Source organism: Euprymna scolopes, chromosome 41 (genome assembly GCF_053919585.1).
Source record: "Euprymna scolopes isolate OS-2025 chromosome 41, ASM5391958v1, whole genome shotgun sequence".
Taxonomy (NCBI): Eukaryota; Metazoa; Mollusca; class Cephalopoda; order Sepiida; family Sepiolidae; genus Euprymna; species Euprymna scolopes.
Window position 1 is genome coordinate 21961034 of NC_136522.1, and position 19733 is coordinate 21980766.

A 19733-nucleotide genomic window follows, 5' to 3' on the forward strand; every position below is an offset into this window, starting at 1 on the left:
ATTTAATTCAAGATCGGAAAACATGTTTGAACATTTGGAAAGAGTTTCTTCAAGGAATGTCTGTTCTCACATGTGACATTATACACAAGTCTTACACCAACACCATTTGAGAATACAACACTACTGAGTAATTTGGGCTTCCTCACTATTAGAGCAAATTTCAAGAATTGAAATATTTAATCTAAGGTAAAACCAATGGTATCTATCTGTCATGTTGCAATAATGAACATATCCAAAAATTATGAAAAGTGATAAAGTAGAAAATTAATTATTAATGAAAACAGTTTTCAAAGACAATTAACAGAAATTGAGATTTGCTAAATTGTCACAAGATTTTAAGTTTTCCAAAAATAATTACCTCCTTTGTTACATTTGGAACTCTCCTGTTAATTGTTTTAGCAAAATTCAATGTTCACTAATTGTCTTAAACTATTTTTAATAAAGAAGCACTGAGTGATTTAAGTTATAATTTTTTTGTTGCTTTGAAACTCCATTAAACAACTATTTTGAACCGCTAACATTTTACTGAGCTGTTTATAAGATACTAGACTGTTAACTGTTGAGTCAGTATTTATATCTTCAAAGTTTTGAACAACTGTAAGAAAATTAAGGATCAACTAACGGCTTCCCAGTCCAAGGATTTAAGAATGATTTGTGAAATCATTCTTCTCTTCTCTCTCTCTTTTTTTACATACTTGCCTAATGCTGTGCTACTCAACCGCAATACTGCACACCGGCATAAACTCATTCTGCAAAGGTCAACATCAAGCTCAACATGAATTACCCAAAGATTATCGACAATCTGAAATCAATCAATCTGCCATCTGTCTACAAGATGTCCAGATTGCTCAGCCGCAGATTCGTCGAGAGATGATAGTGAAGGCGTGACAAGTAGAGCAACGACAATTGCTATCCCCTATTTAGATATCAAGAGGTGCTGCAACGACTACTATCCCTTAAGAGCTTTGCTATTGTCATAGGCCTCAGAAAAACAACACCAGCGTCCTTCCGCCTGTGTTAGTGGAATGAGTCGGACAACAAGAAGGCTCTTTCAGCACCGAAGAAAACCTCCCAGTATGGTCTGAACTCTCCCAGAAAGAGTAGGTAACACTCAATCAGACTTGACTGAAGGTTGTCATGCACAGGTGCGGCTAGTTACAGGATGCTTGGTGTCCCTATGACGTCGACGTGCAGACTATTGCACACATCCTTACAAACTCTCCCTTAAGTGAGGCATGCTCAGACACGGACCTGAGAAATGCCTTGGACACTGTGCATAGATGGACCTCAAGATAGATTGAAAGGCTATGATCTACTTGCCTGATATAACTATTATCAGCATTTCTCTAAGATTATTTTACATCTTTTTAGCATATAATCTTGATTTGATGCATAATAGTTTTATATTTTTATTTTGGTGTAAATCTTTTATTTAAATTATGTAATTGTCTGGTATAAGTCCTTATAATCATTTCTCCAAAGTAAATTATATTTGTTCTTTATAGCATATAAACTGGATTTGCTGTATAATATTTTGGGTTTCTCATTTTGGTGTTGATCATATTTAAGAATTTTTTTTTATTGTCTAATCCTGGTGTTGATGATGAGACTTTATTCAAATAAAACAATTTTTTTATATCATCTCAAATGATTGTACACTGGTTGGTTGGTTGGTTGGTTGGTTGGTTGGTAATGTTGAGTTCTTGGTGCCTAAAATGATTTTACCATGAATCATTTTACCATTTGCTTATAATAAAAACCATTGAAAAAAAAAAAAAGCCTCTTTAACAACAACAAAATTACTCCTAATGATAATCACGGATTGAAAGCTCTCAAGGAAAAATAGCTGACACAAAATCACTCGGTTATATATTACACAATTTATTACCTGAAACCAAAATAAATGCTAATCAAATCGAGAAAATTATCAGAAAAATCATGAAGAGAAAATTGATAATGACTTCTTTTTTTCAAATACACACACACATATGGTGACCCAAAAATATCTATAGACTCTTTGAAATGATATAACTAATACAATTTATTATGTTTGTAACAAAATAGATGGGTAAAAATACAAATTCAAAAATATAAAAAGTAAACTTGTAATTAAAAAAAAGGCTACTTGAGATTATTTCAGAACTAGCGAGGGTACCCGGCGTTGCCCGAGTGTTTGTTTCCGGGACGGGGGGGGGGGGGGAGTTTTAAAAAATGTTATGGTAGGTAAGTAGGAAGGATCAAACCCTGAGTCATGAGTAAAAGTAGGAAAATAAAGTGTGAAAAAAAAAAAAAAAAAACATCTGCAACGTTAACAGTTCGGCCACCAAGAAAAGTCCATTCCAGTTGTTTAGGAAAAAAAAAACAAAAAAAAACGACTACGGTAGGTCGGCGCGAACGTGAAAATATAATGTGAATTGTCCAGCACGCTAACCACTACGCCACAGAGCACTGCAGTTTAGTTTAGTGATTTTAAATAACTTCACATGAAAGAACTACGAAGCCAAACCGGTGTTCTCTTCTCAACTGTTCCTTGTAAACGATCCCCAAACGGTGTTAAGTGGTGGCATGGGGAGGAGGAATTTATTAGAGAGGAAATATTTTACCACTTCCATTGATCCTAACCGATTTTGGCCGTGACTTCTCAGCAGAAAAAGTATAGAAATCTAAGATTATCGAGGAATTTGAGAAATAATAAGCCTATAACACACCTCAGATATTGTTCTGCCGTTTGTGCATATTATATTTGCATGAAATATCTTGATTTTTAATCCTATTAATGTCAAAATCAGACGGGGAAAAAATGAGTTCATTTTATTTATATAGAGATGTTGCTAAAATGAACACTGATCTCCAACCTTTTCCTCTCAATATACTTTTTATATCGTGATGAAATGGTCTTGCAAATGTCCTGCAACATTTATCCCAATATTTGAGCACATTTTGCTTCAATCGCTACTCTCATTTTTCTGCAATTCAGTATACATTACTTTTAAATGAAATAGTTTTTTATTAATTTTATTGTTAGTATGTTTGAAATGTGAATTCTTACCCTTTTATCAATCTGGTTTACAAGTTACTCAGAAAATTGAATTCAAATTCAAAGGATGCATACAATCATAAAGTATGAGCCACATAAGAATTAAAAAAAAAATTTTAATATTTCCAAATATTTTTATTTTCATTTTAAATTATAATTTATGCTTTCTAAAAAAAAACTTTCGAGTGAAATCTTTATTCTGTTACTTCAAACATATAAGGATTTTTTTTTTTTAAGTGTTTTCATTACAAACTCTCATGTACATATATTGTTTAGTATTATCTAACATATAAAGTTAACTTGTCGAATTTCCAAAATCAGACCCAAATTACATTTAACTGAACAAATCAAACTTTGTTTCTGATTGGGCAATTTTCATTTGTTATTAACATATTTCACTACAATTTATTTTTAAAATTATGTAGTCTGACCGAGAAGACTGGTGGTGTGAAACATTTTTAAATAATCACCTAAAATAAAAAAAAACATCGAGAAGAGGGATAACTTGTATTTTTTACTTGAAGAATATAATAGAAGTTGTCTACCTTACAACTGAATCTGTATTCTTTTTCAATAGTTGTACAGTTTAATCAAGATATTAAAAAAATGAAAATATTGAGGGGAAAAAAGTTATATTGTACGTATCCGTTATGGAATGAAGTTCTAAAATAAATTTACTTAATTTGATCATGTATTTATTTATTTATTTTTTTATTTATTTATTTTTTTTTTTTTTTACAGCAAAAAAACAATTTGTTATGCTACCGATCAAAAGGTAGTCATGTTTTGATTTTTAGGAAGAAAAGCTAGTATTTAAGATGGGGAAAGGGGGGTGCGCTTTAGACAGAGTTATCTCCCCATGGCGTGTTCTAAAAATCCGAATATGGCTGTCTCCAGCGCAGTGTCATAAAAATGTGGTTTTCTGCTGTAAAAAAAAATAAAAATAAAAAAAAACTATTCAATCAAATTAAGTGAATTTGTGAATGTTTTTGAGAACTTCTTCAGTCCAAAACGGATATGTACAATATAACTTTTTTTTTTTCAATATTTTCATTTTTTAATGTCTTGATTAAACTTTACAAATACCTCTTTTTCTGTATAAGTTTAAACATATGCAAAAAAAAAAAAAAAAAATTAAAAACTAAAATAACTTCATTGCATCCCAGGCAATGCCTGCATAGGTACAGCTCATTTTAAATAATTTTATTATTAACTTATAAAAGATAAAAATTATTTACATTACTTCTGTGATTAATTCTAATTTTTCTTTTTTGTCCATTGCAGAGTGGAGTTCATTTGCCCAAGGAGGGTAACTTTGGTCAACAATTGGTTGCCATGGGAACAGGTATTATCACTGTCCAGTTGAAGGTCAGACCAAAGGTCAAAGGAAGAAAGCAGGCTGTGATGGATAAAGAATTTATTGATGAGTTACAGATTGAGGTCAGCCTCCTTTTAAATCTTTGAATTTGATATAATCACATTAACACATTGGTTCACTTCTTGGATCATCAAAATTAAACAATGTCAAGTTTGGTTAGTACCAGATGGGTGACCATTTGAGAATACTATGCACTGTATGTATGTAGGAAGATAGGATTACTTTTTTATCGCCAGAAAAATGGATAAGCTAACATTATCATCTTCCCTGGCCAGAATATATGTGCAACTGGGAATCGCATATGAATTCCTTAGAAATTCCTACTTTCAAGAAGTTAATTTAATCCGGGGTGAATGTCATACTTTGATAGTATAGGCGCCCCCACTCTCCTAAGTGTTGGGAAGAGGGTTTGAAAGAGAAAAAAGAAATATAACAAAAGAAGAAGAAATAAGTTAATCAAGGTAGACAAAGAATTGTTAAAATGACAAAGGATTGAACAATGAAGATGTATTTAGGATTGACAATTGGTTTTAGGAGTTCAGTTTTGTGTTGGGCACAGTCAAAGGTAGATCATGGCTTGGATAAGATTGAAAAAGCTTGAATAGACCAATATGAGCTGACAGCAATTGCCTTGGCAGAACATACGTGTTGACTTTAATACTTAGAAGGTAGTTTCCTATGATGGTGTCACACACACATCCAAACAAATATTTAGAAAATGTGTTGGAGTCATTATTATCTTTTGTTTTTCTTTGGAGTTATGTATTTTTATATATACTTGTGAACCTGTGTCTTTCCCTTGATAGATGCCAGTTATGGACAACACTGTCAATAAGAGAAGACCATGGCACACAATGTTGGTATTGGCGATGTTGTGACATGGCCTTTTCACAAAACTAGCCTCCATTAGACTTCCAATACAAATTTACAGAAAAAGTAAAATTATTAATTCCGAAGAAGAAAAAAAAAATGTATAAATGTAATAGATTCAACTGCGGCTTTGTCATGCATGAACTCTGGTGTTTGTCGGATCCTATCTATGGCTGACTGAACTCTCAATAACACTAGTTCTTCCCTGCTTATTTCAGTATTGCTTACAGTCTTCCTGGGTTTGGACTTGCAACTTTTGCCCAATCTCCTTGTGGAGGCAATCATTGTCCAACTGACACGCTCTTTAACCCTTATCCTCAAGTGACCCTTGTGTCGTCTTGATAAGTGGCCAAAATAATGAAGTGGAAAGAGTTTACATTTATAAAGAGAAAAGATTAAATTTTTTTACATCCAAATTTTATCAAAATAATCTCCAAAATAATCAAGATTGTTACAAATTGAAACTGAAGAGAATTTAACTATATTTACTAGTGATGGGATGATTCTAATATTTTTCCCCGATTCCGATACAATTACTGATTCCGATTCTTTATAAATCTCTAAATATTTAACTTTAAAATTGTTATTTTCCCTGATTTTCATAAAAACACATGTTAAATATGCAGATATTTTCATCAACATCAAAATTTGTGGAGGATACTCTATCATTAGTTTTACTTGTATTTTAAAATCAATAAATATTGATTATTTTATTATTACCTGCAATGGAAAATTTTGTTTTAAACAAAATCAAATAAAAAAAGGCAATTAAAAGAATCATTTTGGCATCGGAAAATAGGCATCAATTTTTCTGATCCTGATTCCTATACCCCCAAATCTTCCGATTTTTCTGATTCCAATCAATCGTCCCAACACTAATATTTACCCAGCTTTACACCCTAAACTCTAGGCTGGTTTGTGATAACTAATACAAGAGTTGATTTCTGATTGGTTAGTTTAATCATGTGATATAGAAAAAATTTGAAGTTGAATAATCAGTCTTTTTTACTACGACTGACATTGTATCCATTTGTCTTTTCCTTTCAGGTATTTGAAGAATTGATGCTAGTGTCCCCAACAACTGAAGATGGCTGTATTCTCATCACACCAAACACAGATATGCAGCTTAAAACTAATCTGTAAGTGGCATTATTTGTTTCTTGAGGTAAAAACCACTTTATAATAAACTGACTTGGTTTATGAAACTACTTTAGCATTGCCTCATGCAAAAATGTTCTGGTTATTGAAAACAAGCTTGCTAGTTAGTGCATTGTCTTGTGATGACACACATATCAATAGCTGCTGTCTGTGTGTCATAGATGTGATAGCTGAGCCATTCTTTCACTTTTATTTCAGCTAGACGGGAGGTTGGGGAGGCTCAATCTGATCAATCAGTTGGTCTTGTATCTATAAGTTCATCTCCAATCATATTATTCAGTCTGATCCTTCACAAAATCAAAACCATTTTTTTTCTCCACAAATGGATACTAGAAGGCTAATTCAAGAAGCTAATTTAATCCAGGGTGAATGCCATACTTTGATACTATAGGTGCCCCTCCCCACCTAAGTGTTGGAAAATGGGTTTGAAAGAGAAAAAGAAACAAGAGAAAAAAGGTTTATGATGGTAGACAAAGGATTATTAACAAGGTGGGGCAGTTATTAAAATGACAAAGGACTGAACAATAGATATGTATTAAGGATTGGCAATTGGTTTTAAGAGTTCAGTTTTGAGTTGGGCACAGTTGAAAGCAGATAATAGCTTGGATAAGATTGAAAGAGCTTGAATAGACTGATATGAACTGACAGCAATTGCCTCAACAGAATGTATATGTTGACTTTAGTGCTTAGAAGGTAGTTTCCCATGATGGTGTCACACATGCATCCAAACGAATATTTGAAAAATGTGTTGTGTTTTTCTTTGGAGTTGTTACCATCCCAGTGATGGACAACACTGTCAACAAGAGAAGACCACAGCACACAATATTGGGATTGGCGATGTTGATACATGGCCTTGTCATAATATTAGATAGGCACATATGCCCCCTCCCCTGCCTCCATTAGACTCTCAATACAAATTTACAGAATAAGCAAAATTATTAATTCTGAAGAAAAAAAAAATGTATAAATGTAATAGATTCAACTGCGGCTTTGTCATGCATGAACTATGGTGTTAGCCAGTGCTAAATGTTAATCAAGATTATTACCAATGCTAAAGGGTATTTTTTTAAGAGTAGTGTTTCTGAGGAGTAATTTCACTGGTGGTGTGCTCTGATTTTTTTTTTACATGGGGGTCACCACTTATCAAGGCCCGAAGGCCAGTCAAGTATAAGGGTTATTGCATGTACAGTAATCAATGAGATAGTATTGTAGTAATCATTAGTATTGGGGGTTTTGATAGAGTGTCTTACTTAAGGGGGCGGTTTGTCAGGAGTTTGTTTATGTTGGATTTGAAGACGTCCAAGTTTTAGTCAGGTGGGAAACAGGCAAGCGGCAGAGAGTTCCACTGGCGTGCAGTTCTAAGAAAAGAGCTTTGCCCATGGAATCTACGTTTGGATTTAGGCACAGATATAGAGTGGGGGAAAATTATTGACAGTAGTTTCTGCCAGACTTGTGTTTCTCGTGAAAGATTGGCAGGGGGGGGGGGGTTGGAGCTCAGACGAGCACCTGCCATGGAAATAACGATAAAAAAAGGACAGGCTTGCAACGTCTCTTCTGTGGGAGAGAGGTTGTAGGGAAGAGAAAAGGGCATCCCCCATTAAACCACAAAGTCTATTTTGTACTCTGTCAAGGCAGGATAGGCTGTTTTTAGCAGCTCCTGCCCAGATGTGGCAGCAGTACTCCATCCTTGGACGTACTTGGCTTTTATACAGATAGAGAATTGCATTAATAGTGAGATATCTTCTGGAGCGGTAGAAGGATCCCACCATTTTGCCAGCATCCCTTGCAACAGACTTGATGTACATGTTCCATTTCAGATCAGGAGTAAAGGTCAAACTAAGAAGTTTGTCAAAACATGGAGCCTCCCCAAGACGAGAGCCATCCATTTCAATTGATGGCAGATGGGGATCAGTGTTGATGATGTAAAGATAGAAGCTTGGTTTTGGATGCATTGAAAGTGACCAACCACCTCTTCCTCTATCGTACCACGTGCTCAAGATCAGAGAAGAGAGAATTAGAGAGAACTTTGTCATTTACGGCCTTTGATGTGTTGCCATAGATGGTCGTGTCATCAGCATAGATGCCAACAAATGATTTAAGTGTTTTGGGAGATCATTGATGTAGATCAGGAAGAGAGTTGGGCCCAGGATGGACCCCTGAGGGACTCCAGCATTAATACTGTGGGCCTCTGATTTCTGCCCATCAACCACTACTCTTATGAACCTATCAGAGAAATGATTTAATGATTGAGAAAACATTTCCAGTTATACCGTAACTGGAAATCTTGTGAAGTAGGCCCTTATGCCATAACCTTATCGAAGACCTTCGATATATCAAGAGCAATTGCCCTGGAAAGGAAACCTTTGTCAAGAGATTCACTAATCCTATGTGATATAACCGTTAGCACATCTGCTGTAGATCTTGCAGAGCGGAAACCATATTGCATGTCACTAAGAAGGTTGTTTCTGTTGAGGTGGTTGACTACTTCTTTATTTAATATGGATTCCAACAACTTACCCATAACACACAGGAGACTGAGAGGGAGATGACTTTTCACCTGAATTTTTAAATACAGGGCATGCTGATGAGGTTTTCCAGGGTGTTGGAAAGCACTTCTTAAGGCAACGCTTAAACAGTTTTGTAAGTATGGGGGCAAGTTCTGGTTGGAGCTTTTTCAGCACTATAACTGGAATGCCGTCAGGGCCAGTTGCTTTACTGGAATCAAGGTTCTTGATTAGCTTGACGACCTCACGCACAGATATTTGTATGTTGCATAGCGTATTGTCTGTTATAGGAGGAAATATAGGGAGTTGATGGTCATTGTCGCATAGGGTAGAATTAGCTGCAAAGTTCTTGGCAAATAGTCTGGCCTTGTCTGATGCTGACGAGATGACCTCAGGTCCATTGATGATAGTTGGGATAGAACGCACGCTTCTGTTCAGGATCCTGTTTGCTATTTGCCAGAACTGCTGCTCAGCTACTTTGGATTTAACAGACTGAGCATATAGCTCTCTTGCATATTTTATTACTCTTTTACAGTGGTTGCTGGCAGTCCTGAAAGCAGCTTTAGTCTCAGTACATCTATTACGTTGGTAGCTATGGAAAAAGTGATTTCTGTGCGCGATGGCAGCAGCACATTCAGGGGAGAACCATGGCTGGCTGTTAGGTTTCTGCTGGAATTTTTTGGATGGAATGAATCGGTCTATGCCTGCAATTAACCATTCGGTCAGGTCTGATACTATAGAGGACACATCCTTTTTAAACATGGAATGCACAGGTAGGTCAGATATGAATGTACGGAAGCTATCCCTGTCAGCCATAGTATCAGTATACAGTACAGTGGAGAGGTACGTCTGAAGACTTATTACATTTCATTTTTATCTTAACTGATGCAACAGAGTGGACAGAGGATCCCAGAGGAGATAGAATGGAACATGAACACAGCTCAGGGGAAAAGCTCTGGAAGGTTTGCATATTGACCGGGGTGTATTGGACACACGGGTGGGTTCGTGAACAATCTGAGTGAGGTCATACGCAATAGCAAAATCATGACAAAACCTCCCCTCGTCATTGGTTTTATTTGAGTGGGTCAGCCATTCCACAGTATGGACATTGAAGTCACCGCAAATGTGAATGTTAGACAGACAGGATGTGGTCAATTTTCTCTGATATGCTCTTAAAGATAGTAACTCCACTGTTGTGGGGGTTGATAGAGGGCAAATATAAATGCAGTGGTGTAAGCTAGTGCAACCCGGAAGCACATATAAGGTAAATTAGGGTCTTCTCTGGAGATATCCCTACCACATGGAAAGCCATCTTTGATGTAGGCATATATTCCATGCTTATGGCGATCTTGGGAGTCAGATTTAGATGTTAAGTTAGAGCATCCTTTAATTATGAATTCGTCTAGAAAAGTGGTTGGCCCTATGCTATGCCAATTTCACTTAGAAAGAATATGTCCGGTTTCGTCTCCTGTAATTGTGTTTCAACCTCTGGAAGGTTGGAACGTAGACCCCTGATGTTGGAGAAGGAGACCTGGTAGTAGGGGTTTACGTTGGAGGATGGGGTTCTAGGTTTATTCATGTTTCTTTTTTTGAGATTTGTCATGATTGTTGAGGTTTTGGGTTTTGTGGAGCAGGTCGGTAGACTTGGTTGGAGCAGGACAGAGAGAAAAAGACAAGTTTTTTTTTTTTTTTTTGTGGCACATGATAAGGTAAAGCCGTAACAATTACCCGCTAGTATGGCATCGAGAGGCCCTACCAGAAACTACTGTATGGTCCAGAATCCATTCACCAAATGGCAATACAGCAGCCCCGGTACTTTGCACCTGCTGATAGGACAGCCTCCTTGTGGTTAATCCAAGGTTCGGGTCCCTGACTATCAGGCGGGTAACGTCAGCCCAGATGAAACGTTCACCTCCAGCACCCTTACTAGTGACATGACCACAAGGATAGACATAGAAACAGAAATTTTCCGACATCTCAGGCTACTTTTTACAAAGTACTACCGACCTGGAAAGCAGCTTTTTCTTCACCCTTTGTCAGAAAAATCATTCATTGAAAATGAGGACTGAAGGACAAAAAAGGAGAAGCGAGAGTTACTGGAGCTGCCGATAACACAACCACATGCATTATCTACTCCCCATTGGGGGAAAAAATGAATAAATAAATAAAATTAAAAAAAAAAAGGTGAGAATGACTTATTAATATCTACTTATATAAGTCCGTTGCCCCATTCCCGGCTTAGGATAGTACTTAAGGATAGTCTCCCCTCCCATGTTAATGCATGAATACTTTTTGCCTTTTTCTAGGTCGAGCTGGGATGTTAAACCATTCCAGCTCCACCCCATAATGAATATGCTATAATGGAACTTTTATCAAATTGAAAAAGTCTGGTTATTTTTAACTCGTTTAAAAAGCTGGTTAAGCTTTAGGGTTTTGTATTAACTTTAGCTTGAAGTAATACATACTTTAGAAGAAAAAAAAAAAGCCGCATGTTTTTGAGTTCAGATAATATGCAAATATAATTTGGGAAATGTTCAATTTCATGTGAGACTTTTTTTTTTTCTCGTTTTAAATAAGAAAAAGTATTGGTTAATAATAGTGTTTTTGACAAAAAAGATTTAGGAGAAAGATAGAAAACAAGACAAATATTCAGGATTCAAGTTAAATTTGTGATAAGGAAAAAGAGAAAAAATAAAAAACTAAACATGTTAGTGTTTTTAGATTAGTAGGCTGCAAAAGTTACGAACAGAAAAGTTTCTTAGCTTTTGGGACCGTAGGGTTCGACTTAGCTTGGAGTCGATAGCTTAAAAAGGACGAATGCCAGAATTATGGATTATATTCTACAACTTGATTCGGTATTAAATAGATGTTTGCTATACCGTTAAACAAACTGTATCTCAACTTATTTAACAGTCTCTTCAATTTTGATATCACCTTTGCACAAAGTAACAAAACCATGTATTTATTTTTGAGAAATTTTCCAGTATTTGGTTAGTGTTCAGTATTTTAGCAGAACTTTATAATACTAGTAGCTTTTTAGGATTCGCACAGGCTTGAAAAGTCCTTGAATTTTGACTTTGACCTTGAAAAGGCCTTGTTTCTAGTACTACCTTGAAAAATCTTTGAAAATATAAAAAATCTCAAGTCTTGAAAATCATATTCTTTGTGTTAGTGGGGCAGGTTATCTCAGTATTCGATAAGAATCTTTTACTTCGTGATACAAGCACCAAGTGAAAGATTGTTTCAGCAATCTGCCCCACTATGTCCATTAAAGATTTGTGTGGAAATATTAAAAAATAAAATCAAAATAAATATCATTCAAACACAACTGTTTGAATATATGGTCAAGTGGCAGTTTTAGTCAATTTAGAACTGCTTTAAAGCTTCACCACTCACTCATTTTTTTACCAAATTTCAAACAATTATTACAGTTTATAGATCACCTTCTCAGCTACATTGTGAAAAATAATTTTTCAATTTTTGTTCAGTAAAACAAGTTATGATGAATTTACTGGTGTTCAAAATCGTTAAAAACAGAAAAAACATAAGGAGGTGAGCAACATTTTTTTATGACTGGTTTCCATAGCAACCACATCGCTTCAGCAACTACTGTTGCTACCAATTCACTGCTCTTGCGAAAAGAGAAGTAACAAGTGAAACAAATGAAAGGGAGATAATTGGGGAAGATTTTATTGAAAGCAGACGAGTGCCACACATTGTTTTACATATGTGTGTGTTATGTTTATGGGGGCAAAAAAATAAGACTGAAATTAAACAAAGAACGTGTTAATTTACTGGGAGCTTGGAAAAATCATGGATTACAATAGAAAAATGCGAGCATGAAAAGTAAGTGTCAAGCTTAAACATGGAAAAGTAAAGGATTACTTGTTAAAACTGGGAAAGAAAAGGACAAGATATTCTAGTAAAAAATTTAATTTATAACTTAAAATATTGCAGTATTAAGAATTTATTATATGTTATAAATTGAATATTAAAAAAATTCTTAATGCTGCAATATTTTAAGTTATAAATTTATATTTTTTACTAGAATATCTTGTCCTTTTCTTTTCCAGTTTTAACTACTAGTCCTTTACTTTTCCATGTTTAAGCTTAACCATATTATTTTTTTTTGTAATGTTTTAAGTATTAAATAAAAATGCCATTAAAATATTTTAATATTGAAATAAAATCAAAATGTTCTGAAATTACATCATACTTTTGCGATACGAGTTATTTCCCTTTATCACAAAACGACCTGATGTTTTTCATATAATTACATCTGGTAGTTTCAGGATAAAGGGACGTAACTCTGGTATCCACAATATTGGAAATTCAAAACTTAAAAGTAAACTGAACATTGCACATACCAATCTACAATGGGTAAAATAATAGCATTTAATTGCGCTTGGTTCACCAAATATAAGTGGGTAAGGGAATGTAAATGATTGTTGACAGGCATATTATTGTTTATGTAAAAAGACATTTGTTTTGAGCAAAACAAGTGAAAGAGCCTTGAAATCGCACATGGCTGGCGTTCAACACAAAACAAATGTAAGCTGTAAATAGTCAACCAGTTTTGTTGCGCGTTAGAGAACTAAATGTAAATAGCTGTGTGGCCTTTAAAACTACTTCATGAGATAAAAAGACAAATGAAAATGCCTTTTCCTGTTGTCAATTAAGTTTTTTGGTTTATTATATCATTATTATATAAAATTTTGTTTTGCAAACTTGAATTTTGTCTGGAGAAAGACTGGAAAAACCTTAAAATCCTTGAAAATGGACATTGGAAATCTGTATGTGTGAATATATGTGTGTGTGTGTATATATATATGTATATATATAGTTTTATTTGTAGTATTCTGAATTTTACTGCGTTTATATAATTCAGTAATCGTTCATATACCAATAAATTTTAAGCCAAAAAGAGATGACTTAAACTATAAGCTACAAAATTATCATATTTCATAATTGAGCATTCATATACTGTTTTAAAAAAAACAAGACTTCAAAGAAATGAATTGATAGCAACAAAAAGTGTATTTCATTGTTAGTTACAATTGTTTCAAGACCATTTGAACAAATTCAAACATTATGGCGTTTGAAAATTTTCGCATTGTCGCATCCTTGCAAGGTATTTTTTTTGTGATATAAAGATATGAAGCTTGATTTTAGATGCATTAAAATTAATCAGCCATCTCTTTCCCCATTGTTTTTTTTAAATACCTTGCAAGGTAAAATAGTTTCGCTTGTTTTCTTTTCCTTTTGAAGGAAATGTTTTCCATAATGTTTTATTGTTAAAGTGTTTTTTATTCAATAAGTCTGAATGGTCTTGAAACAATTGTAATTAACAATGAAATACACTTTTTGTTGCTATCAATCCATTGTTTGAAGTCTTGGTTTTTGTTAAAACAGTGTGTGTGTATATATATATATATATATATATATATATATATATATATATATATATATATAATGTGTGTGTGTGTTTACATACTGTTCTTTGAATCCATTTATATTTTTATATATTTTTTTTTTATTGATAATAATATCCACATCCAATCTTTTGTGTTTTATTTTTTTTCAGAGATGGTTCTGTAAAACTTGTTTATGAAATCAATGAACGTAAAGGTGTCAGAGCAGCATCCATTTCCGTGTCTCCGACTGGTCGATTGTCTGCAGGTTCCGCTGAAGGCCAAGTGACCTTAACGATCACCTCTATTGGAGCATTTGGAATTAATCAGACCATGGTCTTCAATGTTATGGTAAGCAATTTAGTTTCAATCCAAAATGCACAAACTTGAAAAAAAAAAATAAATAAAATAAAAAATTTTTTTTTTTTTTTTTTTTTTTTTTACATAAGAATTTATATTTGGATGATTCAGACTACTTACTGTTCTCACCTTGGACGTTATTGGAGGTTAATGTTCCGTAAAACAAGCGAAAATTCAGAAGCTTTTCACTTAGAATTGATTATTACTTAGCACTTGTATTCATTACATTACACATGCTTGCAAAGTACTTAATACTTTCTGATCATAGCTGATGAGAGAACAGCAAGTTACCGCAGTGGATTAAATAAAGGATTCCATTCCAAATTTTGTACAGATTCTTGATTTTTACATAATTCATCTAACTGTAACACTGTCGTTAATAGGTTAATACGTAGATCTAACACATTATAGCAGAGTATGCCACAAGGAACATAAGACAAGTAATAACTTTACTTTTCTTTTCTTTTTCTTTCTTTTTTTCTTTTTTTTCTTTTTTTTCTTTCTTTTTTTTCTTTCTTTTTTGTTCTGTCTTTTTTGTTCTTTTTTTTCTTTTCTTTTTTTTTCTTTTTTTTCTTTCTTTTTTTTCTTTCTTTTTTTTCTTTCTTTTTCTTTTTTTTTCTTTTTCTTTTTTTTTCTTTTTTTTTCTTTTTCTTTTTTTTTCTTTTTCTTTTTTTTCTTTCTTTTTTTCTTTTTTTTTTTTTTTTAACTTCTTGTTACGGATGTGACATCACCCATGCCTCTACTGTAATCGTCTCCTCTCTGACCTCTGTCCTTTTGAACGTCATCATCTGCTTGTGCACACATTCTTTTTTATAGTGTTTTCCTTACAATTTTGCAATTCGTGTGCATTTGCATATGTGCATCCGTACTCTGGTACATAACAAAGATGGAGGATACTTGACAATATTTTTTTTTGGGGGGGGGGTACCTTCATTCTGATCAGGTGCTCCATCAATAGCTGTATATTTGTAGAGTTGTAATGTTAAAATCTGCAAAACTGATCTGGAACATTTTCAGTTAAGTGTCTTTTGACATTGTTTCTCTATTTTGTCAGAGAAAATGTTTTGGATTCAGATGCAAAACGAATGGATAAGTGCTAGTTGATTAACTGAACATGAATTTAACAATGCATTTGTGTCTTAGAAAAATATTTATTTTTAATATTTCATTGGTTCCAGAATTCGTCTTATATTAAGAAGTGAAAATAAAAAATCTCTGTACATATCTGTGGTAAAGCAAAAATATATTTAAAAAATTATGTAAATTGATCAAATAGTTTTATTCTTATAAAAATCATTTTTCAGCGATTATTGGGAATTTGTAGGCATTGCAACATAAATCTCACAAGTTTGAATTATATTGATTTTTTAGATTGTTTTCAAAATGGTGGACAAGATAGCTGCATATCAGTTAATCATAAAATATGATTTTCTTGTTTAAAAATAAAATTACTTGATAAATTTATGTGCTTTTTGGAATATGGTATTTGTTTCATCACAGCTACATAAATCATACAGATTTTTCTTTTACTTTTTGTTTTTAAGATGGAGTTAATTCTGAGCAAAAACCATTTCATTTTATCAATTGAGTGTTGCTACATGATTTTTACAACAGACTCGAACCACTATAGTAAATACTAGTCCTGAGATGTGCATCTGCTGCAAAACTGAATCCTTTACATAAAGAGAAAGAAAAAAAATCTTTCTTCCGTCACCATTTTACACTACAATCCATACATGATATTTGCATTGATCTGCTACTCGAGCCTCGCTCATTGGAGTGTGATACTATCAACATTCCTTCCCCTCTCCCCTCCAAGTATTTTTTTTTTATATGTAAATAGGAATCATCACTTATCAAGGCCTGGAGGCCACTCAAGGATAAGGGTTAATGAGTGTATAATAGTCAATGGGACAATATCATAGTAATCATTAGTAGTGAAAATTTGATAAATTGGATTACTTAAGGGAACAGCTTATCAAGAACTTGTTTACGTTGGACTTGAAGATGACCATATTGTACCTATTTACAATACCTCCCCACGGGACAGTTAGACACCAGGGTCGTTTATTAACGTGGGGAAAAGGTACAAAAATAAAAATTGTCTCAGTCGTGAAGGATTTCTCCTCCACCGAAAGAGAACAAGAAATGAAGGGCAGCATCTGAAGAACAGATACTACACTTTGATCTTGATGACCATATTGTAGTCAGCTGGAAAAGCAGACAAACGGAAGAGAGTTCCACGGGCATGCAGTTCTAAGACAAGTTTTGTTCATGGAATCTACGTGAGTGGGGGGATTATTGATAGCGGTTTCAGCTAGATGAGTGTTTTTTGTGAATGTTTGGTGAGGGGGACCATAGATTTGAGTTCAGACGAGCACTTGCCATAAAAATAATGATAAAGCAGATACAGACTCGCAACGTCTCTTCTGTGGGAAAGAGGTTGCACGGAAGAGAAAAGGGCATACCTCACTAGGCTACGAAGTCTACTTTGAACTCTGTCAAGGCAGGATAAGACCATCCTAGTAGCCCAGATGTGGCAACAGTACTCTTTGGACGTACTTGGCTCTTATACAGGTAGAGAATTGCATCAGCAATGAGATATCTAATGAAGCAGTAGAAGGATCCCACCATTTTTCCAGCAGCCTTGGCAACGGATTTCATGTATGTGTTCCATTTCACTCGTCTAGCTGCAACCACTATCAATAATTCCCCCCACTCTTTATCTGTGCCTAAACCTAAACGTAGATTTAATGAATAAAGTTTCTTTTACCCAAATTCAAAGTGCACTATCATTTTTCTATAACATCAGCGCCATTTAACACTGGAAGTTTTCATGTAATTATCTCCCTTGAAAAAATCAAAATACACACATACAAACAGTAAGTGTTACTTATATTATAAATGGATACACCTATGACAAGCTTTCAACTTGTTATGAAGAACTCTAAACCAGCTGCTGCTAAACCAAATCAATTATTTGCACACTTGAATACAACATGTGAAATTGTCATTAACTCTGGCACACTCCCTTTTGGATTTTGACTGTGATGGACCACTTCAGTTCAGAAATAGTCTGAGGATTGTTTTTATACACATGTTCTTTTTAGATAACATTGCAGATAAAATTCTATGCAGTTTTATTTGTATATTTTGGTAAAGGTCAGAACTTGTTTCAACTTTCTCCATCGTGGTCAGAACTGGCTACATAACGACTGCAAATCTATAGATATCTATTTGTAAAAAGCACAGATTTCTATTTCTCCGCTACATTTTCATACAATGAAAATAGATTGACTTTTATGTTCTCTCTGTTTGTCCCTTTCAGGTAAAACCAGCCTCTTACTTGATGCTAAATGCCAACACCATGTTCAAGACGTCATCTGGAACTATTCCGGCTCTCCCTGTCGGAGTGACACTAAGGCTAAAAGTTACTTTACACGATGAGATTGGACGCACTTTTCTAGCAAGCAACATCCGGATAAAATCAAGGTGTAGCAGGTGAGAATTGTTTATCTCCGTCATTATTAACATTTGGAACGAATGAACTCCTATTTACTTTCCTTTTGAGCCCCAAAACCATGCTTAGACCCGTCTGATGAAGGCTCTTTTTCTGAACATTTCTCCAGATTTAATCATCAAATCTAAGCCTGTCTTTAAGACTCGCATCACACATCCATCGTATCATTCTCATATTTCTCTCCATGCAATGCATATCCTCAATCTTCACTACTCAGGTTTCACTCATCACACTACACATACACACGCTTGCTAGACTCTTTCCATGATCAACAATAGTAATGCTTTGCTTGTTAGTAGTGACAGATTTTCACGAATTTACTCCAGCCACTCCTAACTTTTGAAATTACATAAAGAGCTACATAGACAGGAGTGGTACCATTAAAACAAGCCACTTTTTGTGCTCCAGAATATATTTTTCTACATATGTAAAAAGGGACAGACCCCAGTAATTAGACTAGATATGTTTGAAAATGATATTTGGCAAAGATTAGAATCAAACCCAGCAGGTAAGTGTTAAAAGATAATAGATATTTAATTTAGAAATGCAGAACGATTGTCAAATATTATATATGTCAGACATAGATATTTAATTTAGAAATGCAGAACGATTGTCAAATATTATATATGTCAGACATAGATATTTAATTTAGAAATGCAGAACGATTGTCAAATATTATATATGTCAGACATAGATATTTAATTTAGAAATGCAGAACGATTGTCAAATATTATATATGTCAGACATAGATATTTAATTTAGAAATGCAGAACGATTGTCAAATATTATATATGTCAGACATAGATATTTAATTCTAGGCATGCAGAACGATTGTCAAATATTATATATGTCAGACATAGATATTCAATTCTAGGCATGCAGAACGATTGTCAAATATTATATATGTCAGACATAGATATTTAATTTAGAAATGCAGAACGATTGTCAAATATTATATATGTCAGACATAGATATTTAATTTAGAAATGCAGAACGATTGTCAAATATTATATATGTCAGACATAGATATTTAATTTAGAAATGCAGTCGATTGTTCTTTCTTTCAGAAATAACTGGATATTAAATATGTCAGTTAAAAGAATGGACAATATGAGTTTAGAAATAATGATTAACAAATAGGTTAGATTTTCAAATAAATAGGTTATAAATGAAACCATTCAAATTGGGTATTCTTTGCTTGCCAAAGTTGTGTTTTGGACATACATAGGTAAAATTCATGTAAATAATTTCCCCGTGGCGATGCCATGCCTCTGACGTCATCCAGAAAGGAGATTTCCAATATATTGAAACAGGGTTCAAAGTTAAACAGTCAGTTAGCAGACAAAAGTCGGGCAGTGACTTAGTGAGAGTGGATGCCCCTTTTGGAGGCGAGAAGGAGGAAGAGGAGACCATGTAGTCGTAAAAGCTTGAATCCCTGACCATCATCAATCATCCAGCTGGTATGAATAAAGAATCATCTAATATTTGTAAACTG

At 34.0% G+C, this 19733-nt stretch overlaps 1 protein-coding gene across 1 annotated transcript in view; it reads left to right on the plus strand.

Moving 5' to 3' along the window:
- The window catches only part of LOC145266410 (nuclear pore membrane glycoprotein 210-like), a 203385-nt gene that overhangs the window by 156435 nt on the left and 27217 nt on the right, over positions 1-19733 (plus strand). Inside the window, exons 32-35 of the mRNA XM_080122073.1 lie at positions 4322-4477; positions 6333-6424; positions 14532-14709; positions 18047-18219. Coding sequence (XP_079978199.1) covers positions 4322-4477; positions 6333-6424; positions 14532-14709; positions 18047-18219 — 599 coding nt within the window. The remainder of the gene's footprint in view (positions 1-4321; positions 4478-6332; positions 6425-14531; positions 14710-18046; positions 18220-19733) is intronic.